General features: G+C 39.9%; 2 protein-coding genes across 3 annotated transcripts in view; one reads left to right on the top strand and one right to left on the bottom strand.

Moving 5' to 3' along the window:
• The window catches only part of LOC143021720 (thioredoxin domain-containing protein 12-like), a 37,870-nt gene that overhangs the window by 2,143 nt on the left and 8,143 nt on the right, over nucleotides 1-27,584 (top strand). The gene's annotated exons all lie outside the window — the stretch shown is intronic.
• On the bottom strand, nucleotides 457-27,557 carry LOC143021719 (2-oxoglutarate and iron-dependent oxygenase domain-containing protein 3-like). Of its 2 annotated transcripts, none has more exons than XM_076179393.1 (8): nucleotides 14,737-14,767; nucleotides 13,788-13,893; nucleotides 12,130-12,223; nucleotides 7,350-7,451; nucleotides 6,922-7,054; nucleotides 4,648-4,801; nucleotides 4,019-4,142; nucleotides 457-3,221 (listed from the first exon to the last, which is right to left on the bottom strand). In XM_076179393.1, the coding sequence occupies exons 2-8, from the start codon at nucleotides 13,842-13,844 to the stop codon at nucleotides 3,079-3,081; spliced, it is 807 nt and encodes a 268-aa protein (XP_076035508.1). In that variant the 5' UTR covers nucleotides 13,845-13,893; nucleotides 14,737-14,767; the 3' UTR covers nucleotides 457-3,078. The 2 variants fall into 2 exon arrangements, with proteins under 2 accessions (XP_076035508.1, XP_076035507.1); XM_076179392.1 differs by lacking the exon at nucleotides 14,737-14,767 and adding an exon at nucleotides 27,267-27,557 and having other exon boundaries at nucleotides 458-3,221.

Raw genomic sequence — 27,584 nt, 5'->3', positions numbered from 1 at the left:
ATTGTGTTATTTGTGTGAAATAACATAAGATGAGGTGTTCAGTGTCTTCTATGTGAAAGTTGCATCTGGGGCATATTGAATCTGGCCAGACTTATTCTGTTTCTCTATAGGGGATAAATAAATGGGAAGTGCAAATTTGCACATTTTCACATCTAACAATACATAGTTGACACAAAACCACATTTGAGGTGAGCCACCTGTACATAAATATATATATTACAGGTGAAAAATGTAATCACACATTTGTCAATCACATAGAAACCACTGCTGGAGTAGAAAAGACTGGAAACGGGGAATCTATATATTTCAATTGCAAACTGCAATCCTCTTCTGAAGAGGATTGCAGTTTACAATCGAAATATATAGATTCCCCGTTTCCACTCTTTTATACTCCAACAGTGGTTTCTACGTGACACACACACACACACACACACACACATATATATATATATATATATATATATATATATATATATATATATATATATATATATATATACACACAGAAACATGGAATATAAGAGAGGAGGAGAGGAGTTTGAGATGAGGTGCGTAAGAAATATGATAGGGATAACTAGGCTGGATAGTGTGAGAAATGAGGAGGTGAAGAGGAGAATGGGGGTAGAAAGGGAGTTGGGAGATAGGGCTGATGAATGAGTATTGAGATGGCTGGACATATGGAAAGAATGAGAGAAGAGAAATTAGTAAAAGAGGTGTGGAAGGCCGAGGTAGGAGTGAACATGAGGGGGCAACCAAGGATGAGATGGATGGATGGGGTAAAAGGGGCATTGGGAAAAAGGGGAATGTCTGTTGAGGAAGGATGGGAGAAGACAGAAGAGAGGGGTGATTGGTGAATGGTTGTGTACAGATGTACTGTGATGCATGAAAGGGAGTGGGTGGGGGATGGGGGTGAAGGAATAAGTGTGAAAAATAAACTGATGCAGCCCAAAGGGCTTTCTCCCCGTATTCTCCATTTCTGCATGGGGAGATGGAGAGGGGGGTTGCCAATTTAATGAAGCGGCCTTGTTGTGGATGTGCTGTGTCTTGCGACACTGCTTCTGACCCAGGGCAGTGGGCAAGATGCAGGGATGACCTGTCATCCAGGAGAAGCCAAGATATGATATGTGGGGATGGAATGGGTGGGAATGGATTTTATGCCTTTGTATTTTGGCTAGCCCTTGTAAGGGGGAAAAGTCTTTGGTGTATGTGTATGTATGTATATACATATATATATATATATATATATATATATATATATATATATATATATATATATATATATATATATATATATATATATATACATACATATATATATGAAAAGAGGAGAAATCCCTTTTCATGCAGCCTGAAGGAATTTCTCCCTGTCTTCTCTTTTTCTACATGAGAGGACGGAGAGGGAGGGTTACCAATTAAGTGAAGCCGCCTTGCTATGGATGTGCTCTGTCTTGTTACATTGCTTCTGTCCAAGGGCAATGGAGGAGATGCAGGGATGACCTGTCATCCAGGAGGAGCCAAGATGAGAGGGAGGGTGGGTGAGTGGGAGTGGAGTATGTGGGGATGGAATGGGTGGGAGTGGATTTTATGCCTGATTTTGGCTACCTGTTGGTATATATATATATATGTAATAAGAACACTAGGAACGTGTGTTTTATAAATGCAAGGTAACCACTTAAGAAAATAAACAAACGGAGCAGAGCATTTTCGTATATTACATCTTCAGTGTAATTTACACTGAAGATGTAATATACGAAAGCGCTCTGCTCCATTTGTTTATTTTCTTAAATGGTTACCTTGCATAGATATATGTATGTATGTATATATGAAAAGTATATGCACTCAATTCCTGAGAACCTTTTATTTGTTTGCCAGCATGTTTCCAGGATAGAACAAAGTGACTCAATTTCCAGAAGGTGGAGGAGCTCTGAATTATCAGTACACATGTAGACCCCTACATATTTTTATATGCGACTTTGCAGACATGGGAACTAGCCACAGAAATGTACATAGTCATTCTGGCTGTTTGAGGTGACTAATGTGTTTATACACTTCTCTGTAGTATTAATGCAAGGTAAACATGCATGTCACTTGATTCTACACCTTAATTTGCTACCAGTCACAAATACATTAATACTGGGGACCATACATGCATCATTCCATGGCATGTTAGGTCCGTATGTCTGCATATGTATGTATTTAACAATACTAGTCCAGCACAACAGGATTAAGATGGTCTAGCCAAATAAGACATATCTCACAAAACAAAACATGAAAACTCTGGACTACCAACACTTATAACAAGAACCTACCATTTACAGTGGAATATTATGTACTTGATAAAACTAAACACAATGTTTTAAAATAAATGCATAACACAGCCATTTAAGAACACAAGATTTGTAAATGTTTCAGGATTTTGCCTTTATTAGCAAAACTTAAACTAAACTATTGGAATGCAAATTAATCACACATACAAGAGATATATAAAACTAAAATGTCAATGGAAATGTTGGGAAACAAATTTGAGAGTAATGCTACAAAGCACAAACAAGCCCACAAACCATGTTTCAATAAGAATTGAAACAATTTAAAAAAGAAAATACTGCAAATGCGAGGCACTTTTTGTGCATATAACATTGGAAAACCAGCTGGGGTTTGACATGGTAATACAACTACACAGCCAAATATATCAAATACTTTTGACTTAGAAAAGAAATAAAAATCCAAGGATGGGTCTTTGTACTGATGGCAATTCTACTATATTTCTTTTAATGGACTATGATGTTATATGGGCAGAATGCTTAGTAAAGACCATTAAAAGGAAAGAAAAATATAGAACAGCAAACTTGCTAACTGGATTCTCCTATGATATAAAATGAAAGTTATCATCATCACCTCTATATTATAAAACTACTTAGCATAAATCATAAACAACACTATATTTCAAGATTAACAACTCTGATAGAATCTTATAAAATTAGCTCCACATATAAAGAACACTTTATATAAGCCTGATGACTATTCAAATAACACACATGACCCTAACCTTGCATTCTCTCTTCAATTTGCACTAACAACCTACTGTGGGGTAAGTGACGGATCCTGTATAGAGTGTTTGGGATCACATGTGAAAGAGACAGTGACTGCATATCTTGTTCCTTTTGAAACTTTTTCTACAAAGTGCAAATTCTCTGAACCAGAGGTGAAGGCAGAGACACGACCTGGAAATGTAAAACACAAAATATAATATCTACTCGCACTGTCCCATATATACAATACATTCCTACATACATATACCAGTGGCTTTTTCCCCCTTACAAGGGAGGTAGCCATACTCACATACATGAAAACTTTACTCCCATATCTCCCATCCCAATGTCACCTTTGCCTACATTATTTTCTGAGACAATTCCCTCCACTTCACCGTGCATTTTTCCATCTCGTCACTCCTGCTGCCCTCCCCATAACAATTTCAAACTTGAATTCAACCCTCCCTTTCATCTTAGTTTCACTTAATGCTAACACATCCATCCTCCCTTTCACAAACTTGCTGCCAATATCTTTCATTTAACTCTCATTCAACCTATAACTACACACCTTTAATGGGCCAGTTACTAAGATTCTGGTTGAAGTCCTACTACCAGACCTTCTTGTGCTTTGACATTTTATAGGAGAAAAATACAGTGTGGAGGATCTGTGGTTCCCTTATTCTATCACATATAGTCACATTTTAAGACACATGAAAAACAAATTGGCAGAATACTTTTCCCCCCACAACAGAGAGATCTGGAATAGGTAGTCACAGAAGTGGTAAAATAGAGAACAGCAGTAATACAAAGGTATAAAAACTCCTTAATGACATAAATAAAATGGTGTGTCTATAGGGACATACAAAAACACTCCCTAAAGAATTGGCTGCATGTTATGCAGTCAATACCCCAGTACTGAATACAATCTTAAGTCCTAACAAATTTCTACACTAGCCTTCCTTAAATGCCAAACTACATATAAGACCCACCTCTTCTTGGTTCCACTGTTTTGTTGCCCTCTTTATCAACAAAAATAAAGCGTCCACCATCAAAATCAAATCCATAGTCAGTCAGATACAACAAAGATGTGTAATGGAATGATTCATAGGTGTCCTGTAAACAGAAGGAACAAACACAAATTAAAATGTACCAATAATGCATACTGGGATACAACAGCTTACAATGAGAGAGAGAGAGAATTTTTTTTTTACATTATGTATAAATGCAGTTTAAATAGTCTGAATAAGTGTAAATTCTTGACATATGACCACACCCTAAAATATATTCACAGCTACCTTGACAACTGCATACAAATACTTTTTCAATTCCCACAATGAGCAAAGTACACTTCACTTCACTCTTGATACATTTAACAATACATGAAAAAAAGATAATAATAATATTACTAGCATAGGAGCATAGATGAGAAGCATTTTCAAGATGGTAGTTCACAGATGAGAGAGAGACAGAGAGAGAAAGAGGGGGAGGGGGGCAGCATGGGAGGTTGATCCAAAAAAGATCTACTCCTCAGATATATTCTTTCATGCTAATGTGGCCCCTAACTTATACATGCTCATGTTCTAAAATCTTTATAACTGATCAATGTTACTGTCACTACCTTATCAACATGAGGATGCCAGTACTCATCATGGATAGTTTGAGCCGGTTTATTTGTTATTCTGGAGAAGAAGGTCGGATGTGTGAGGTAGAGGTGTTCCTTGGATATCCCAAAGTGATCTGCTATGGCAGCATGAATCTTGTTTTTCACATGTCTGTAATAAAAACAATAGCATTAGGCATAACTTAAATATCAAAGGAAAGACAATAATCATTTAATAATTTTTTCATCTAAAGTGTCTTTCCCCAAGAGGGGCAGTGATAACTCAACTTTCATTGATATTACAGGTGAAAAATGTAATCACACATTTGTCAATCATGTGAAAACCACTGTTGGAGTAAAAAAGACTAGAGACCGGGAATCTGTATATTTCGATTGCAAACTGCAATCCTCTTCAGTAGATACTGAAGAGGATTGCAGTTTGCAATCGAAATATATAGATTCCCCGTGTAAGAGGCCAGTAGATAGAGGTAGACATTTAAGGTAGATCAGAGTAGATCGAGAGGTAGATGGAGAACGAATGCTAATCCAGGGTCAGTTATTATGAAAACTTGTGAGGCGGCGGCCGGCAGCCGATGGGCGACGGGAATAGCTGAGTCAGACTTGCGCCTCGTATATGTTGTATATGAAACAAAATGCGGAGTGTCGCCTGGTGTGTAATATTGTTTTGACTGCTGTAACTGTAAGCGGACAAGCCATTTTTTGTTACGACACAATGCTTATGTTGTGATATCGTTTAGAAGAGTATAACAGCCTCTCTAATTGGAGAAAAAGGTGGAGGAGAAAAATCATTGGTGCAGAAAGGAAAAGTCATGCCCTTAAGGTGTGGCACTTGTTTGAGAAGTAAAAGACTATTGGATGAATGAAAGAGTGATGTCAGAACGAAGGTGGCTTGACGTTATGTAGAGGTGTACTGATTTAGACCAACAAGCATCAGAACGACTACACCTATTTTATTCACCCCTCAAGAACTACTTTAGAACAAAGAGAATAGAAACACTCTGAGAGGATGTAGTTTTAATGTCCTCTCAGAGTGTTTCTATTCTCTTTGTTCTAAACATTAAAACTACACCCATAGACCTTTATTACACACAGATACTCTCTTCTCTTCCTCCACAACCACCAAATACCAGCCTCCGGAAACATATTCATAATCATATCACTCACCGCTCCATTAACACACTGAAAGACAACACACTGCTACATGCCAGACCCCCTGATATCCACCCTTCTGAATCCTCTCTCCCACGTAAGGACAGAGTCCACTTGGCCAGACTGCGATGCGGTCACCACCCAGCACTTCTAAGCTACCAGAAGAGGCTGGACGACCGTGTTGTGAACAGCTGCCCAGGATGTAACACTTCACCCCATACCATACAACACATAATGGAAGACTGCATTATACACAATCATGCACGCAAACAACACAACATACACTCTATAAAGGATTTGTGGGAAAACCCAGTTTCGGCTGTGGCCTTCCTTGGGGAGACGGGACTGCTCGGACAGACAGTCTAGGGAACGACAACAACAACAACAACAACTCTGAGAGGAGACGACGGGGGGTGACACCCCGTCTCCAGTCTTTTTTTACTCCAATAGTGGTTTTCAAGTGAATTCATTGATATATTTAACCCACAGAGCATGACTAGTTTCTGTTTCTAAAAATCAATAGAAACGAGAATTTCCACCTCACTCTCTTCTCACATCCTCTTCAATGGCTCCTTTTGGAGACTGATCTCCACTTAAAAAATGTTGACCACTTTCAACTTCTACTATCTCTCTACTCCATTGCCCTCCTTAAATTTCTCCTTTACTATCTCTATGACCCCATCTCTTTGGCACTATACTGTATCCAAGGACAGAAGCACTGATTATTACCAACAAAATACTCTTTCATGACTGGAGTCTTAATTTCCATCCAAAAGAGAATGCTGCTCACTTTTAGCCTCTACTATTCCTCATTTCTGATGTCCTCCTTGAATTTCTCCTTTACCATCTCTAGCACCTTAGGAATGGAGGATTGTTATCACCTACCACATTGCTTAGGTCAAAAACAATTCAGTGAGGCAGAGTCTTCAACAGTAGGGCCAAACAAACAAAGCTGGTTTCCCTCCCACCCCTTCACCATATAGCAATCCACTCCTCATCCACTTATCTATAAAACTGATGAAATCATTCCTTCAGGCTATTATCCCTTCATCCATTCACAATCTCCACCTGTTCCTATTGATATACAACAACTCAAAAATATATTCAGCTCTATAAACTTACCTGTAAATCAGAAAGTCTTGGTTCTTGAAGATACGCTTAGATGCTTCCAGCTTGTAAATGTTGACAAAAGTGCTGCCACTGGACAGTGCCCCGGAATGAAGATCCAGGATTGAAGCGCCACCAGTAGAGCCACCTCCAAACCAAATTGACATTAGCATAGTGCATGGCAAACTACATAAATGAAGTACACATAGTCTACAAATTACACATCACATAAGATCCTATATACATACTATACAACCATCCAAAAACCCTTTCACTGTCCCCCTATCCCTGCATCACAACAAGAGTTAAAACCATTTTAATTAACTCCTTTGATATGATATACTATGAAAATTACATTCTACTTGTGTCATATGATATCACTGGGTTTAAGAGGCATCACCAATGTGAATGGGTTTCAAAGGTTTTCGTGAATAGTAAATTACCTAATCCTAAGCCTCTCTGAGCAATGTCAAGAAGAGCAAGGACTTCCGAGTCTGTCACAATTGTATCCTGCACCATGCGTCCACAGTTCTTGGGAACACAGCCTGAAACAAAAATGTTGATCATGTAACAGCAGAATGCAGTTCCTTGAAAATACCCAAATCATTATGTGCGTGGGTGTATGTATATGTATGTATGTATATATATATATATATATATATATATATGTATGTATATTTATACATATATATATATATATATATATATAAGTGAGTGATAGAGTTGCGAGATAAACACTGAGAATCGTTGGAGTTTTTATTCACTGACATTTCACTCTCAACAAAAATTAAGTGTGTGCATACATGGACAAAAAATAAACATATTCATAAACTGCATGTTCGATGCCCCATTCCTTTCCTAACCTACCCCATTCCCCCCTCTCACCCATTGTGAGGACCACAATGGAAATAAGCGTTCATGCTTTTTGTGTTATCCTCGGCAATTTACATTTATTATTTCGAACTATGTGTTCTTGTCATTATTTGCACTTCATGTACATTGATTTATTGCCAAATAAAGTCTATCTATCTATCTTCAACTCCCGGAGTACCAACCAACCTGGCATTTTAGACACTTTATCAAAACCATCCTGATGGTTACAGCAAGGCTGGGATGTTATGAATGCTGCCTCAAATATTTTCCTCTTCTTCTTGTCTAACCCTTGTTGCAATACTTCTACTCCTTTCTAGTTGGGTAAATATAGTAATCCTTCTGGACTTACTAAGTATTTCAGCGGCTTTGACCCATCGTTTTTCGCTCATATTTCCGAAATAATCATTCACATCAGCATGGTATATTAGCACAGCCTAATTCACACCCGGCCATAATTTTTGACGTTATAGTGTATTCACAAGTGTATTTAATTACGGTGTTTACTCTTGATATTGTGTGTGTCGTAGCCGACACCCGTGAAGTAAATCGAAAAAGTGAAGTTGGGATACACGAGGTAGTTTGTGATGACGTCACTACTTCACCTGTTCGATTTACTTCACGGGTGTCGGCTACGACACACTTAATATCAAGAGTAAACGCCGTAATTAAATACACTTGTAAATGCACTCTAATGTCAAAAATTATGGCCGGGTGTGAATTAGGCTGTGCTAATATATCATACTGATGTGAATGGTTATTTCGGAAATATGAGCGAAAAACGATGGGTCAAAGCCGCTGAAATACTTAGTAGATACCCAGAAGGATTACTACACAGTTTAAGAAAAATAATGCTTAATACAATGGAAAGGAAATAGGATGAGGTAAAGGAGGCTAAGGAAGGTGTCTCAACTCCAAGTACACAGAGGAGTTGGGACATTTACTCTTCAGAGCAGGGTTGAAGATTGCCAGTTCATCCAGTATGAAGATTGGTGATATAGTGAGGGGTAAGGGGAGAAGAGACAATATTGATAACAGTGTGGTATACAAGATAACATGCAGCAGCTGTGACCTAAGCTACTTTAGTGAGACAGGAAGAGGCCTACACAAGCAGACATATGAGCACAGAAGTGACCTGAGAGCCCACCAAACATCCAATGCATTGGCGGTTCATGTAGAACAATATGGACACTTACCCAATTGGAATGGTGTAGAAGTATTGCAACAAGGGTTAAACAAGAAGAGGAAAACATTCAAAGCAGCATTCAAAACATCCCAGCCCTGCAGTAACCATTGGGATAGTTTTATTAAATTGTCTAAAATATCTGGTTGGTTGGTACTTCGCGAGTTGTAGGGGATGAGAGGGAGGAATGGGGTAGGTTAGGAAAGGAATATGGCATCAAGCATGCAGGTTATAAATATGTTGATATTCAGTCTATATATGCACACTCTAAAGTTCTGTTAAGGCAAAAAGTCTGTGAATAAAAACTCAAACAATTCTCAGTGTTTATCTCACCACCCTACCACTCATTTTGTTGTCCATCCCTCAACAATTGTATATATATATATATATATATGTGTGTGTGTGTATATATATATATATATTTTATATATAATGAAGATCTCCCCTTTAAAGGGAATGGTGGCAAACCCAAAAATAATTAATAAATATATATCAAGGGTCTCTTCCCCTTTATAAGGTAGCCAACTCAAGGCACACACCCACTCCCATCCACCACCCTTGTTTCCTTCTCATCTTAGCTCCTCATGGATGAAGGGTCATTCCTGTCTCCTGCCCAATTGCTCATGTTAGAAGCAATGCAGCAAGTCAAGCGTACATCTACAGCAAGGCTGCTTCACTAATTGGTGACCCCTTCCACATCCCCTCAAGCAGAAAATAGAGAAGACAGGGAGAAATCCCTTTAGGCTGCACTAAAACATCATCCACACACCACTCCCCACTCCCTCCATCCATTTAACTTCCTTGTTTGACATAGAAAAGAGAGAATACAGAGAGAAAATCCCTTCTCATTACATCCACTCACCTCTATCTCCTGCCTCCTCCCTCCTTTGCTCAACACATTTCCCTCTTGTTCGCTCCACTCACCTCATCAAACCATCCCATCCTCAGCTATCCTCTCAAGTTCACTCCATCCACCTCTGCCTTCCACAACTCTTTTGCTGATTTTTCTTCATTATTTCTGTGTCCAAACCATCCCAATACTCCTTCATCACCCCTATCTGCAATCTCCTTTTCCACCCCCTCTCCTCCTCACCTGATCATTTCTCATTCTATCCAACCTTGTAACCCTTACCATACTTCTCAGGTACTTACATCTCAAACACATTTCAACTTCTTTCTCCCTCTCTCAGATTACAAGTCTCTGCCACATACAGCATAATTGACACAATCACCCCTTCATATAATCTCTTTGCATCCTTTCCAAGAAGCCTTTCTTGACACTTTTTAATCCCACATTTACTTGCTTCTCTCAATCTACAATTTACCTCCACCCCCACTCTTCCATTTCCTACCATATCCATCCCCAAATACTTAAAAATATCCACTTCCTCCAGCACCTCTGTTTTAAGTCTTACTTCCAACTCACTGCCATCCTCTCTCCTTGTACCTCTCATCACCTTATATCCACATTTACCTTAAACATATTATCATATACCTTCCCAAACTCCATCACTCACTTAATCCTCTCTCTGACCCTGCCACAACTGCAGTGTCATCCACAAACAACAACTACCTCACCTCTCACTTATCTCCATTTTCTTTAACCATCTCCAATCCCATGCCCACTACCCTCACATTTACCTCCTGTACCACCCCAAACATGTACACATTGAACAGCCATGGCAAAATGACACAACTCTGACGCAGCCTCACCTTTACCTTAAACCACTCACTCTCTCCATTTCCAATTCTAACATAAGCTCTACTACTCTCATAAAAACTTTTGACCGTCTTTAACAGCTTTCCCCAATCCCATATATCTACAATACTTCCCACTGTGCCTTCCTGTCTACCCTCTCACAAGCCTTCTCCAAATCTATAGACCTAAAAAACCTCCTCAATTTTCACCAAATCCTTCTCAAAAATCTGCCTTTCCACGAAAATCTAATCCATGCATCCTCTACCTTTCCTAAAAAAAAAACACACTGTTCCTCACCAATTACTCCCTCTGTTCCCTTCCAAATTTCCTCAATTAAAATTTTCCCATAAGCTTCCCCAACTACACTTAATAAACTGATCCCACTAAAACTACTACAATCACATTTCTCGCCTTTTCCTTTATAAAGCAGAACTATACAGGCACTCCTCCAGTCCTCTGACAATCTCCCTTCCCTTAGACACACATTAAACAACCTCACTATCCAGTCCAATATTAGTGAACCTCCATTCTTGAGACATTTTGCATGACACCCATCCAACCCAGGTTGTTCTCATACTTTTCAAAACTCCTTGTAATTTATTTTTTCAAATAAGAATAACAATAATAATACACTATCAGTCACATTATGGTTGACTACAGAAACCTGTCAGGACATAAATGTGTGTGGAGTTACCTGTGTAGGTACAGATCCTCGTTTTCTAATACTGATGCCAACTAATTACCTCAAACGTTATTCAGCATCCTTAAACAATGAATGCAAAGGATCACAAGAGCTCAGTTAGAAACCAATTTAAGTTTCCAAAATGTTAATGTGGGATTTTTTCTATGTAAATAGCTATCCACTGTATTAGTATGTGATGAGGAGGATGAGAAGAAAAAAGAGGAAGAAAGAGGAACAATTACTGGTAGTCAGCTCTCCACAACATACTAAAATCATCATGTAAGTACTAATACTACAAACATGAAATATTTCTTGTAGAGAATCATTATAACTTCTTAAAAGGAATTCTTAGGAACTAGTACATACATACATATACCAAGGCTTTTCCCCCCTTACAAGGGAGGTAGCTAAAAAGGAAAAGGCATAAATTCATTCCCACCCATTCCACCCCTGAACACACTCCACACCCCTCCACCCTCCCTCTTATCTGAGCACCTCCTGGATGACGGGTCATCCCTGCACCTTGTCCACTGCCCTGGGTCAGAAGCAGTGTCGCAAGACACAGCACATCCACAGCAAGGCCGCTTCATTAAATTGGCGACCCCCCCTCTCCGTCCCCCCATGCATAAAAGGAGAAGACGGGGAGAAATCCCTTAGGCTGCATCAAATTTTGCTCACACATACTACCTCACCCCCCATTCCACCTCACTAGTACAGTGATAAAATACAACTAATCCCTAAAAAAAAAAATATAATAATTATATGGTAAAACTATGTTCATCAACTCACCAGGGAAGTGTTTAAGTTCCTCTTGGTAATCTTTGGAACATTCCACTGCAACTGATTTCTTCTCCACTTCTTCCTCCCTTTTAACAAAAGTTATCTGCAAAAATATTTTAAAGAAAAATAATATTTAACTGGTACACTTTGCAGCTTAGCTCATCATCATTACTACCGTTTTTAAAGGACCAAGAATAGGTGCTTGCACATGATGATCCTACCAGATGGATGTCAGAGAAAATCATCTCCTGCCACCCATCTTCAAAACCCATCAACATCCTCACTTCCATCTAGAAGCAGAACTCCAAGGGGTTGTCATTGTCTCCAGACTGGGCCTAGGATTTCTCTCTATAAACTCATAACTGAATTTCCTCCACCTTTCCACATAAGGAGTGCTGACAACCAGCAACTGTTCCCCTCTTCTTCCTAATACTAGAAGCCCTTGATTGAGAAAAAGCCCCACACTAATACAACATAGACATCAGTCCAAAGTTCTTCCACAGAGATATCTTTTGGAGAGCTAAGGACTGTAGGGACTGCAGGTTTCCATTCAATGTAATACAAAGCAGATTAGGGCATCATTACTTGCGATGAAGGTTGAGAGGATGGCAGTTCAAATCCTGCCATCAACAAAGTTGAACTAAAGGCATGGTTCATTAAATACCACGCTACAAAGTCCTTTGTGAGGGGCACCGTCCAAGCCTTCCGGTATGAGGGAGTTTATGACGTTAAACCATAGCATCACTATTATCATGGAGAGATGGTAATAGAAGAGACAGTAATAAGAGGAAGATGGGCAGAGTTAGGGAGTTGCTAAATGAGAAGGAGGATAGGGAGGAAAAGGTAGTTGCAGTGGGTAGCGCTAAGAAAATGAGTGACGAGTGAGGGAAAAAGAGAAGTAAAGAAAGATGAAGTGAAGGCAGTTGTTAAGATGATGAGAGCAGGAAAGACACCTGGGTTGGATGGGTGTCATGCTGAATGTCAAAAAATGAAGGTATAGTGACGGTGGACTGGCTGGTGAGGTTATTTAATGTTTGTTTAAGAGAGGGTAGAATGCCAGAGGACTGGAGGTGTGCCTGTATAGTTCCATTTTAAAGGGAAAAGGGGACAAAGAAATTCAAAATTGCATTACAATATTGCATAATTTGCATAACTACTGGAGTGGTTTTGCTAATCCAAAGAAATTTAAATTTGCAAAATGATATAAATTTTGAAAAACAAACTACAAGTAGACTGAACATATATACAAGTTACTGGGAATGTCCCCAAATTGGCTCAACTGCCATAGTGTACTCATTGTGTGTTGTATAAACTGTGAACTTTGCTTGCAAATTTTTCATGTTTTGTACTGAAAATAATAGCATCTTTCATTATATGTTTGCTAAAACATAATCATAGATCAACAGTCACTCACTCTCATAATGAGCAAATTGGTTATCAAATGGGCCTCTGGAATGGATTAAGTGTTCATGAAGACACTACTGTGCTCATATTCCAGTTTCCCTTTTATCTAATCTTACACCACATTGCAACCTTTCTCCTTTCCTTTTTCATTTACACTAATAACTATATTTCTGCCTCCCATAAAACATGACTTTAACTGTTACTGAACATATATTCTTTGGTGCCCAATGTCATTAGCTACAAATCAATCATATCAATCTTACCATATCATTTCTTCTGCTCAAGTAAACAATGAGCATTATTCCTCCCATCATTAACATCCGTCTAATGATTCTCTTCCAGTCAATCTGGAATCCAGTGGGTCCTTCACTGCAAAGAGATTTTTTTTATTATGTTCTATAAAGAATATTATTACAATGGATGTAAACAGGAGACCTTTCACTCCATAATGAGATCAGATCCAGAAAAAACAATAAAAGAAACAAATATACAGTCAAATAAATGTGCAAAGTAATCATTTGGCAGACATAAAAGACCGTATTGAAATTTTATATCTATTGAAGGATGTGGTAGGGTAGTTGAAGTTGAGTGTACAGTGGCGTGGGAAGGACTTGAGGGAGTGGGAGGTAGTGTGGTGGGTTCTAATGGCCTGGCTTGGTGGGGCTGCTGAGGTGGGAGTGTTAGGAGAAAGTTGTGCTGATATGGTGCATCATAGTGCTTCTGCTTATGTGATTCTTGGTTCAACTATCATGAGTGTAATTCAGGTTCGGGCCTCTCATAAATTTGTGTTCCGAGTTTCCAAGGCATAGGACTCCACATTTGAAGTAGGGTAACTGTAGAGTGTGGAGAGGACACCACACTGTGTCAACTATAATTTCTACATTTGGCTAGGTTTGGGTATATAAAATTGTGTGGTGTATACATATGCCTGTTGGATGGTAACAATATTATTTGGTACATATACCCAAAACAATGGTCATCAAAATAGTGGTATGGGCTCGGGTACTACCTTCTTACGTTGTATCTTAAGTATCCTGCATAGAGATATGATAGTAGTTTGGGCCAAGTGAAAGATAGTGTAGCAGATGGGATCTGCACCATTTATTGTTCTTTTTATACAAATTGCAATTCTTTTTTGTTCTATGACTTCATGCAAAATTTTTTATTTTACAAGCAACAAGCTGTGCCCGACCCTACTGAAGGCAAGCTCACTTTGCTTGCAGGTGCCTTCAGCCAATCAGTCATCTCTGTTGCCATGGCATCACTGCTCTCAGCCAATCAGTCATCTCTGTTGCCATGGCATCACTGCTCTCAGCCAATTAGTCACCTCCACTGCCATGATACCACCACTCTCAGCCAATCAGGGATTTCCAGTTTCTGGTCCAATTTAGATTGATATCAACAGGAAATCTTTTGTTAGTATATACATACATACATATACCAAGGCCTTTTCCCCCTTCCAAGGGAGGTAGCCAAAAAGGGAAAGGCATAAAAACACTCCCACCCATTTCATCCCTCAATACACTCCACACCCCTCCCACCCTTCCTCTCATCTGAGCACCTCCTGGATGACGGGTCATCGCTGCACCCTGCCCACCGCCCTGGGTCAGAAGCAGTGTCGCAAGACACAGTACATCCACAGCAAGGCCGCTTCATTTAATCGGCGACCCCCCCTCTCCGTCCCCCTTTGCATATAAGGCGAGGACGGGGAGAAATCCCTTCGGGCTGCGTCAAAAATTACTCACACATACTACCCCACCCCCCATCCCCCCGCCCATTCCTCCTCATGCAGTCACAACATCATCCATATACAACCATTCTCCACTCACCTCTGTCTTCCGTCCTCTCCCTTCCTTCCTCAACAGACATTCCCCTCTTCCCCAAAGCCCCCTTCACCCCATCCATCCACCTCATCCTAGGACGTCCCCTCATGTTCACTCCCTCCACATCTGCCTTCCATACCTCTTTTACTAGTCTTTCTTCACTCATTCTTTCCATGTGTCCAAACCATCCTAATATTCTTTCATCAACCCTATCTCCCAAATCCTTTTTCACCCCTGTTCTCCTCCTCACCACCTCATTTCTCACTCTATCTAGCCTAGTAACCCCCACCATACTTCTCAGACACCTCATCTCAAACACATTCAAACTCCTTCTCTCTTCTTCTCTTATGTTCCACGTTTCTGCCCCATACAGTGCTGTTGGCACAATCACTCCTTCATAGAAGTGTAGCATAATGGAGTTTGGAAAAAGCAAAAACAGAATATCAGGAAAATATACAATTGGAACCAAAGAAGTAAAGAAAGTAGGATCCGAAAAAGATTTGGGAGTAATTATCATGAACGACTTGTCCTATGATATACAGATTAACAAAATTGTCGGGGAGACTTACAACTTGCTAAGATCAATAAAAGTGGCGTTTACATACTTGGACGAAGACATGATGAAAAAAATATTGGTTACATTGATAAGGCCTAGATTAGAGTATGCAGCGACATTGTGGTCCCCCAGTACCAAAAAGAATATAAAGAAAATAGAAAGAATCCAAAGAGCAGCTACAAAAATGGCACCTGCACTTGCAAACCTATCATACGAAGAGAGATTGGCTAAACTGGAGTTACCGACACTGGAGCAAAGAAGAGAAAGAGGTGACCTATTGACCATCTACAGAATCATGAAAGGCACAGAGGTACTCGATAGTGAGAACTTACTTAACTGGGACAAAAGAAACACAAGAGGACATGGAAAGAAAATAAAAAAACATAGCTATAGAAGAGAACTGAAGAAAAACAGTTTTCCTCATAGAGTTTTGGACACTTGGAACAAACTGGACAATGAAATAGTATGCGCAAAAACCATTCATGAGTTTAAAAACAAACTAGACACTGCAAGATACAAAGGCGGGACAACACGAGCATAGCTCCCCTTCCCGCAAAATACAACTAGGTAAATACAACTAGGTAAATACAGTCTCCTCTTCGCATCCATTCCCAAATGTCTATTCCTCATTACACTCTTTAAACCACCAAGGCATTTACTCGCTTCTCTCAATCTACATTCTACCTCCACCTTCACTCCACCTTTTCCTGCTACACTTGCACCCAAGTATCTAAAACTATCCACTTCCTCCAGTCGCTCTCCCTTAATGTTCACTTCCAGTCTACTGCCACTTTCACCCCTTGTACATCTCATCACCTTACTTTTACCCACATTTATCTTTAGCTTTCTTCTATCACATACTCTCCCAAACTCTGCCACCAGCTTCCTCAATCCCTCCTCTGACCCTGCCACAAGCGCAGTGTCGTCCGCAAACAACAGCTGGCTCACCTCCCACTTTTCTCCATTTTCTTTAACCATCTCCAATCCCTGACTCACTACCCTAGCATTCACCTCTCGCACCACCCCATCCATGTATAAGTTGAAAAGCCAGGGCGACATAACGCATCCTTGACGAAGTCCCACCTTTACTTCAAACCACTCACTCTCTCCATTTCTAATCCTAACACATGCTCTACTACTCTCATAAAAACTCTTGACAGCTCCCAAAAGCTTTCCTCCTATCCCATAAATCTGCATAACCTCCCACAGTGCCTTTCTGTCTACCCTATCAAAAGCCTTTTCCAGATCCATGAAAGCCCAAAAAACATCCTTCCCCTTTCCTATAGCTTTCTCACATATCTGTCTTACCACAAAGATCTGATCTACACAACCTCTACCCGTCCTAAAACCACACTGTTCCTCACCAATTACTCCTTCTGTTCCTCTCCTAATCCTCTCAATTAAGATCCTCCCATACGCCTTCCCTACTACACTCAACAGGCTAATCCCTCTGAAATTACTACATTCACACTTGTCCCCTTTTCCCTTGTAAAGAGGAACTATACAGGCACTACTCCAGTCCTCCGGTACTCTACCCTCTCTCCAGCAAACATTAAATAACCTCACCAACCAGTCCACCATCACTGAACCTCCCTTTTTCAGACATTCTGCATGACATCCATCCAGACCAGGTGCCTTACCTGCTTTCATCATCTTTACAACTGCCTTCACCTCATCCTTCCTTATTTCTCCTCCATTCTCCTCACTCATCACTCTCATTTTCTTCGCATTTCCCACTGCAGCTATCTTTCCTTCCCTATCCTCCTTCACATTCAGCAACTCCCTAAAATATTCTGCCCATCTTCCCCTCACTGCCATCTCTTCCATTATCAACTCTCCATCTATACCTTTTACCTTTTCTTCCCTACTTGATTCGCCTCCTCTTCCTCTCTTAATTTCTTTCCAAAACATCTTTTTATTACTTTCAAAATTTTCTGTCATACTCCTACCCCATTTCACATCTGCTCTCCTCTTTGCCTCCTTTACCTTTTGCTTTACTTCTCTTTTCTTTTCTTTGTACGTCTCATATGACTCCCCTGTCCTCTTTTGTAACCAATCTGTGAATGCTCGCTTCTTCTCTTCTACAACCTTCTTTGTTTCCTCATCCCACCATTCACTACCCTTTCTTCTATTTCCCCCTGTCCTTCTTGTTCCACACACCATCCTTGCACACTTTAAGACTCCCTCCTTGAACCATCCCCATTCCTCCTCCACACCCATCTCTGCTCTATCCTTTACTCCCTCCCACTCCTCCTTCAGCTTCTTTTCGTACTCCTTCTCCTTTTCCTTTTCATTCAAGGAGTTCACTCTAAGAACCTCCCTACCTTTTGTCCCTTTCCTCCTTCTCCATCTATCCTCCACTCTCAACTTACCTTCCACCAAAAAATGATCTGATATTCCCCCACCCTCTCCCCTTAGCACATGTACATCCTTAACTCTTCCTATCATAATCCTATTTACCACTACATAATCCATTAGCGCTCTATCTACCACCCTTCCCTCCACCACCCTCTCCCATGTGTACTTATGCTTGACTTTCTTCCGAAACACTGTATTTGCTATCATCAACTCTCTTTCTAGACACATTTCCACCATCAACTCTCCACTACGATTCTTTCCTGGAACTCCACACTTCCCAACCACTCCATCGATTGGACCATTTCCCACCCTAGCATTAAGGTCTCCCAGTACTATTACATTGACATTTCTTCCTAAACCCTCTATGCACTCATTTAAATCTATCCAAAAGGCCTCCCTTTCTTCCATGCTCTTCTCACTGCCCGGCCCATATGCACTTACAAAGACCCACATCTCCTTTCCCAGTTTCACCTTCATCCACATTATCCTTGAGGAAACCTCCTTCCACTCCACTACCCCTTTACCTATCTCCTCACTTACTAGAATAGCCACCCCTTCCCTCCCTCGCCCTCTCTTCACTCCTGATAACCTCCCACTTACACTCACCCTTCCCTTTCAACTTAGTTTCACTCAAAGCCAACACATCCAACTTTCTTATCACAAACATACTACCTATCTCTTCCCTTTTACTCTCATCTGTACCACATCCACGCACATTAAAAGACCCAAACCTTAGGGTGCTGGCCCGAGGCCCTCCAGCACCCCTTATGCCTTTCCTTTGCTTTTTAGGATATTGCCCCTTGGGGCTACAGGGAGAAGGATGCCTAGTCCCTCTCCCCGTCCCTTTCTTCTCGCCTCTTACGATCCAAGTATATAGATGTAATTTAATAGTACTACACATTATCATTATTATTTTTTTTAGTTGATGGAGTGAAAGGGGCTTTAAGCAAGAGGAGAATGACTGTTGAGCAGGGTAAGGAGGCAAGGGATTGGTCCAGGTAGAGAATGATTGTGTATGGATGATATTTTGACACAACCTAAAGGGATTTCGGACAATTTATAGTTTCACCCAACCAACGATTTTGATATTTGACTTATGTGTTTCTGATGAGAAATGTTGTGATATGAATGATGGTGTACATCATTTCCATCGCAAATGCGTACTTTTCAAGTAATAAATTATTGAAGTTATGAACTTATGCCTACATCTCCCCAACGATCTGGGGGGACCTGTGGGAAATCAGGGGTTTTGGGTGGGGAGCACTAATAAATCGAGTAATGCGTGTTGCAAAACAGGTATAAAATGAACAAGAACACTAAAAAAAATATATAAATAAACAAATTTCACCTTTGAGGTTGCGCTGTGTAACGTGCGTGCAGCCATATTTGTTTACCAATGATTCAAAAGATTTGTCGGTATATTCATTAGATGTAGCGAAGCCGCCCGCGTATGTTGTTCAGGTGCACTACCAATGAATCGCTAAATTTGTCGCTACATCCACTAAATTTAGGTCAGGATTGGTTAGGTTAGGTTACGTTAGCTTGCGTTGAGGTTAGGTTAGGTTTGGTTATGTTAGGTTAGGTTAGGGTTGGTTAGGTTAGGTTGGTTTGGTTAGGTTATGGTTAGGTTAGGTTAGGGTTGGTTAGGTTAGGGTTGGTTAGGTTAGGTTTGGTTAGGTTAGGTTATGTTAGGTTTGGTTAGGTTAGGTTAGGGTTGGTTAGGTTAGGTTAGGTTAGTTTATGGTTAGGTTAGGTTAGGGTTGCTTAGGTTAGGGTTGGATAGGTTTGGTTAGGTTAGGTTAGGTTACGTTGAGGTTAGGTTAAGTTAAGTTCAGGTGACGTTACGTTACGTTAGGTTAGCTGTAGACAAATTCGCAACCATCGGTCCTCTCCAAGCCTCATGCATTTATTCCCTATTTTACGGTTAGCAATTTTTGCGCGGGCGGAGTGGGCTTCGCTAAATTTAGCGGATATAGCGACAAATTTAGCGATTCGTTGAGCGAATCTGAACAACAACTTCGCAGGCAGCTTCGCTAAATCTAGCAAAAAACTGACAAATATTTTGAATTATTGTTAAACAAATATAGTGGAACCTCAAAGGTGAAATTTATATTTTCTTATATGATTTTTTAGTGTTCTTGTTCATTTTATACCTGTTTTGCAATGTGCATTACTCGACCTATTAGTGCTCCCCACCCAAAAACCCCGATTTCCCACAGGTCCCCCCAAATCATTGGGGAGATGTAGGCATAAGTGTATAACTTCAAAATTTTATTACTTGAAAAGTACACATTTGCGACAGAAATGATGTACACCGTCGTTCATATCACAACATTTCTCACCAGAAACACATAAGCCACATATCAAAATCGTTGGTTGGTGAAACTATAAATTGACTGGGATTTCTCCCTTTTTTCCGGACCTACTAATTTGCGACAACAACAGACAACATGCGACAACTTGAGACAACATTTTTTATTGCGACAACTAATATATTTTCCACTTTTTTCCTCAAAATTGTAATCTAGTGGGGAATTCACATCTATATTGTTAATATTGTGGTATTTGGAGACCAGAAATTTAGCGATTTCCCTTAGATTTGCACTGACGAAAATGCGTCAACAAATCGAGCCATTTCTACCATGGCCGCACGAGCAGGTGTCTGTAAAACGAGAACTGCAAGACGGACCTGCAACATTTTTTATTGCGACAATTAATATATTTTCCACTTTTTTCCTCAAAACTGTAATCTAGTGGGGAATTTACATCTATATTGTTAATATTGTGGTATTTGGAGGCCAGAAATTTAGCGATTTCCCTTAGACTCGCACTGCCGAAAATGCGTCAACAAATCGAGCCATTTCTACCATGGCCGCACGAGCAGGTGTCTGTAAAACACCTTTCGTTGTAGGCTTTTTTATTTTACTACTGCAAGGTCTGCAAGTACGGATAAGGAAAAAATAAATAAAAATCATGTAGTTCAAATTCGTCATCTATTCACAATTAATACAATAGGTACAATAAGTATTCTAAAAATTTAAAATTGCATTATAAGACACAAGAGCATACATACACACATTCACAACAAAAAATATCTAGAGTTCCCTGTTAATCATGTATTAATTTCTTCCTTTTCCTTGCCCGCTCTCCTCTCACTCGTGTGCGTTGACCCGGCTTCTTAGCGGTTGTGGGGTTTTTCGGAATTTTTAACAGTCCATCAGTTGAAACGATGTGGGTACTCTGCGCTTTCTTCTGTTTGTAACTTAGAAACTTTTCGTAAATTGCATTCTTTTGTTCCTCGCTTTTTGAATTCCACACCATATCGTTGGCACGGAATTTTTCTACCCATCCAGCTACTTCGTAATTCCCTTTCTGGTACAGGGCGCGTTTGGTATCAAGTTCTTGAAGCTTAACAACTCCGTGCAATTTATCAATTAACTCGGGTAGTTTTCGAGGATTCCAATTAATACTGTGCTTCAGTATATTGTTCATAGACTCGCAGTTATTGTTTGTCCAACTGAACGGCAAGAAATCGTTCTGAGCCTTTGGTCTATGCACCTAAACTTACGTTCATGATGTTATTAAAGGAATGTTTAATCAAAGTGGATTCAATTATATTTCTATCTTGTAAAGAACTACAACAGACAATTTCTTTTGAATTTTTCCAATCAATGGTCAAACTGGACAATTGACCCGATCTCGCACTATACCAGGATCAATCAACACAGGTATAGTGTTAAGAAAATTGTTGAATATTTGTACACGTTAAGAGACCACAACCATTCCATTGATTGGAAAATTGTCTGTTGTAGTTCTTTACTAGATAGAAATATAATTGAATCCAGTTTGATTAAACATTCCTTTAGTAACATCATGAACGTAAGTTTAGGTTTATACAAACTATATAATTTTAGTGTTAAGAAAATTGTTGATCATGTTTCTATCTAGTAAAGAAGTACAAGAGACAATTTCTTTTGAATTTTTCCAATCAATGGAATGGTTGTGGTCTCTAACGTGTACAAATATTCCACTGGACAATTGACCCGATCTCGCACTATACCTGTGTTGATTGAACGTAAGTTTAGGTTTATACATGATGTTATTAAAGGAATGTTTAATCAAACTGGATTCAGTTATGTTTCTATCTAGTAAAGAAGTACAAGAGACAATTTCTTTTGAATTTTTCCAATCAATGGAATGGTTGTGGTCTCTAACGTGTACAAATATTCCACTGGACAATTGACCCGATCTCGCACTATACCTGTGTTGATTGAACGTAAGTTTAGGTTTGATTAAACATTCCTTTAATAACACCATGAACGTAAGTTTAGGTTTGATTAAACATTCCTTTAATAACATCATGAACGTAAGTTTAGGTTTATACAAACTTGATAATTTTATTGTTAAGAAAATTGTTGATCATGTAGCAACTCACGGTGTGTCACCGCCTTGATACTCTCGGAAAATTTGTCATGTGTGACCTCACATATTCCTGTCTTGTCTCCTACCTTTCTGTATATATATTCTCACCTATCTGTATTCCTTGAATATTTCTGATTAGACGAAAACGTTCGGATCAAAGTGTCGTGTTTCCCAAGTGTTTTTCTGCGAATCGCCTAATAAACATGCCAGCTAAAAGGAAGATGAAAGATGGCCATGTGGTGACTGGTCGGACGACCTGTGCTTCTGATGCCATATTTTGCGAAAGCTGCAGGATGTTTCATTGTAAAACAACGTGCCAGAATATATCGCCAGAAGATTTCGAATTTCTAAGGAATACAGAATTAGGGTACTGGTGCCAAGGCTGTCTGCACACTGAAGACAAGTTTCACTACATTGTAGCACAGCAAAGATTGATGGATGCAGCCGAAGACAGACAAAATTCTAACAGCCGCAAAGAGAGAACAAGTGTTCCTGAGAACAGCCAAGAAAGAAATGGCCTACTACGACGGCACAGCGAAGTTTGATTATAGGATATTAAAGCCAGATCACAACTCTAGGAATATAATCGAACATCTTGGAGGAAAGTGCCAAAGACGGATGCCTGTACACGTGACTGGCGATGGGAGCTGTCTTTTCAATTCCATTTCCACAGCAATAACTGGCACAGAACAGATTGCGGATTAATTACGTTTCCGATGCAGTCTCGAAATGATATTGAATGCGGACATCTATCAAAAGAATCACGAGGGCGACGAGGAATGGCATGCGTTATGTCCATCATATGATGATGCAAAGATGGATTGTATTCGGAAGAAATATTCATCAGCTTGGACGATGGAGGCAGCAGCAACAGTAAGAAGGCAGCAGCAACAGAAATCAAGTGGTCGATAATTTCCGTGTATCCAGCAATGAATGGACCAATGGATCCTGCAATCCATACATTAAAGGTTGAATTTGAGTCACGAAATATGCCAGGAATAAAACAATCTGCAATCAACATCGTGTGGACATCTGTGGCCGCTCCTGGATTAAAACGCGCAACATGGACACCGGATCATTTCGTGCCCCTTCTTGTTAACGAATCAACGATCGACTCACGATACGTAGTGGATTTCCCACCATTAAGGCCAACACCAAATCATGCCAGGTCATTCGCGGAAGAGGATACGAGAGAACCTGATGTATTCGAAGTGGGGAACAACCACTTAATAGGGCATAAAGAGCAGGAAACACTCGACGTTGAACATACTCAAGCAGTCCTGGATACATCGTGTAACGCAGAAGAAAATCTATTGCAAATGGTGGGAAAATACGATTCAGATGCTGTTGGATATGTGGATTTGTGTACGGCTGAGAATGGTACAGAGTCTGACGATGATATCGAAACAGATGGAGAATGTATAACAGGCGATGAACAAGAAATTCACGCAACAATCGGGACTCCCATTACAAACTTCATCGATCAGGATAACCTGTTGTGGATATTGTGTTCTGAAACTGAGAAAACATTCGATTCAATTCCATCCGGTCGGAAGGAGAACGTTCGTATAGTGATGGACGATAAGGATAATTATGAACGAAGGAAAAAGGGGCAGCGTAGTGTTTTCACGGATAATTGTGGTGTGTGGGAAGCGTCGGGAACGTCGACAAAAACGACCTATTTCGTTTTTAACCATGGTCGATTGGATTTTACCCTTAAAAGGAAAGGTGTTTATGGAAAAATTCTGAAAAAGACATTTACACCATTTGTGCCACAGCCAAACGAGGATGATGTCGCCATAATGAAACGGTACTATACAACGCTAAAACGAGATTCAAATTACAAACGTAGGATTACTTGGTTTGAAAAACTCCCCTGCGGTATACCAAACGCAGACATCGGTGTAAAACGTGCATTAGCAGAATACGTCGGGAAATGGCCAGATACAACGTCAACGCACGGAAATTCGAAACGAACGAGGAACGAATACACGAAAACACAAGAGAAAACAATGAAAAGGACAAAGGACTTGGTAAAACACGCGCCGCCACGTGAGGCATATACGCAAATGGTTTTGGAGGAAGCTGACAGTGCGCCAAGAGATTTGAAGCAAGTTCAGAATTTAAAATACAACAGCAATAAAGAAAAGGGATCACACAAACGAAATGTCGCTGACGATATCCTTAGTGTTCTCAATAGGATCGACGATCACGCGTTGATTCAAGAAGTTATCCGCATCAAAGGGAAGCCGCCTTCAATTGTTCTATACACAGACTCTCAAATTAGGGATATAAATAGCATGTGCGACAAAGAAATTAAATTCGCAAGTGCGCTCGGTGTGGACAGAACATTTAATTTGGGGCCATGTTACGTCACAACTATGGTGTACAAAAATACAAAGTTGAAACGAAAAACAACGCAGGAACCACCAGTGTTTCTCGGACCTATGTTATTACATTGGGATGGGGAATACTTTACATATCAAAGATTTTTTTCGCATATTCAGGCCAAGCTGAGTTCCGGAATTGATCGGGCTTCATTAGGATTTTCCGAACTTGTAGTAGGGAGTGATGAGGAAAAGGCAATTGTCAAAGCGATGAAGGAATGCTTTCCAGGAGCAACTTTCATGTTATGCGCTCAACATCTGGAAGAGAACACAAAAAGGAAACTCAGTGCAATTGGGATAACAAAAACAAAATGTGTAATTCAGGATATATTCGGAGCAAGTGGAATATTGACACAACCCGATGATTTTGCATTTGAGCAACGAGCCTTAGAACTTAAAGCAAAATTAAATCAGATAGCTCCTTCCTTTATGGATTACTTTGAAAACAAACTTTTACCTGCTCTTCGGGACTATGTGCATAGACCAAAGGCTCAGAACGATTTCTTGCCGTTCAGTTGGACAAACAATAAGTGCGAGTCTATGAACAATATACTGAAGCACAGTATTAATTGGAATCCTCGAAAACTACCCGAGTTAATTGATAAATTGCACGGGGTTGTTAAGCTTCAAGAACTTGATACCAAACGCGCCCTGTACCAGAAAGGGAATTACGAAGTAGCTGGATGGGTAGAACAATTCCGTGCCAACGATATGGTGTGGAATTCAAAAACCGAGGAACAAAAGAATGCAATTTACGAAAAGTTTCTAAGTTACAAACAGAAGAAAGCGCAGAGTACCCACATCGTTTCAACTGATGGACTGTTAAAAATTCCGAAAACCCCCACAACCGCTAAGAAGCCGGGTCAACGCACACGAGTGAGAGGAGAGCGGGCAAGGAAAAGGAAGAAATTAATACATGATTAACGGGGAACTCTAGATATTTTTTGTTGTGAATAAGTGTGTATGTATGCTTTTGTATCTTATAATGCAATGTTAAATTTTTAGAATACTTATTGTACCTAGTGTATTAATTGTGAATAAATGACAAATTTGAACTACACGATTTTTATTTATTTTTTCCTTATCCGTACTTGCAGACCTTGCAGTAGTAAAATGAAAAAAGCCTACAACGAAAGGAAATCCCCGCCCAAATGCATGTGCCGACCGCAGGTCCTACAGTTCTCGTTTTACAGACACCTGCTCGTGCGGCCATGGTAGAAATGGCTCGATTTGTTGACGCATTTTCGGCAGTGCAAGTCTAAGGGAAATCGCTAAATTTCTGGTCTCCAAATACCACAATATTAACAATATAGATGTAAATTCCCCACTAGATTACAATTTTGAGGAAAAAAGTGGAAAATATATTAGTTGTCGCAATAAAAAATGTTGTTGTCTCAAGTTGTCGCATGTTGTCTGTTGTTGTCGCAAATTAGTAGGTCCCATTTTTTCTCTATTATTGCATGAGGGGACAAGGAGGGAGGGTTGCGCCTCTTAATGAATAGGCCTTGCTATGGATGTGCTGTGTCTTGCTACAATGACCTAGGCAACTGGCATGAGACAAGGAGGATGACCTTCATCAATGGGGAGCTGAGAGAAACATTGGGTGGTGGATAGGGGTGGAGTGGGCTAAGATGAGAAAAACACTGGGTGGTGGATAGGGGTGGAGTGGGTGGAACCAAGTATGTTCCTTGGCTGGTTACCTCCCTTACAATGGTGAAGAGGCCCTTGGAATATACAAAAAGATAATAAAATATGTTTAAAAAAAATTGTATTGTTGCACAAGAAATTATTTTGCCATGTTTTAGTGTTAGAGGGGTGGGAAAAGAAACTGGTTGTGGATGAGATCTACAGGACCAGAATACCTGTGGCTGTGCCAATCTGAACAAATACCCAATCTAGTTAATCCCCTTTTATTTGTCTAGGTTAGCATTTAGGTTATATTCAGACAGTCACAGTCTAGTGAGGTAGTCTCAATATTATAGTTGGCTTCACTCAGACACAGCCATGATTTGACCGCAGTACTATCCAGGATCCAATGTCTGTATCCAGATAAGCTGTGTACCCGTGTAGCTTGGTCTATGACTGTCACTATGACTGTTAGGACATCATGATCATTATGATTATCATTATCATGACTTATGAATTATGTGAATGTTCAATGTATTTATCATGAAGGAACTTTGTCATCTAACTTACCTTGTACTAGCTGATCTTCCATTGTTATTGACAGAAACCTTTGCATTTCCACCTGTCTTCCGAGATGTTCTCTGTTTTGTTGTCATTCTTTAGGAAATAAATGACGGTTAATTTTGAGACAAACCACTTCACAAATCAGCTGATCGAGCACTCGCTGCTCACCGCTTTGCTTGCTTGCTCTTCGAACTGTTTGTTGTTGTTATCACATTTTCGTATAGTAATATAAAACTTTCATAAGTTTTCTAATTTCATATAGTTGATCAAACAAAAATGTGATATTATTGACAAATGTTTGTATCTGATGACACATGAATTGTT

The sequence above is a fragment of the Oratosquilla oratoria genome, chromosome 42, assembly GCF_046742065.1.
Source record: "Oratosquilla oratoria isolate Oo_2021 chromosome 42, ASM4674206v1, whole genome shotgun sequence".
Classification (NCBI taxonomy): domain Eukaryota; kingdom Metazoa; phylum Arthropoda; class Malacostraca; order Stomatopoda; family Squillidae; genus Oratosquilla; species Oratosquilla oratoria.
The sequence above is the reverse complement of the archived record's forward strand: the minus strand, read 5'-3'. Positions and strand labels throughout refer to the sequence as shown.

Excerpts from the sequence above, each read along its gene's own strand:
- LOC143021719 (XM_076179392.1), bottom strand. The coding sequence starts at position 27,352 with ATGACAACAAAACAGAGAACATCTCGGAAGACAGGTGGAAATGCAAAG. Across the intron at positions 12,224-13,787 it reads TGAGCAGAAGAAATGATATG|ATAACTTTTGTTAAAAGGGA; the intron begins GTAAGATTGATA and ends ATATTTTTGCAG. Across the intron at positions 7,452-12,129 it reads GGAACTTAAACACTTCCCTG|GCTGTGTTCCCAAGAACTGT; the intron begins GTGAGTTGATGA and ends TTTTTGTTTCAG.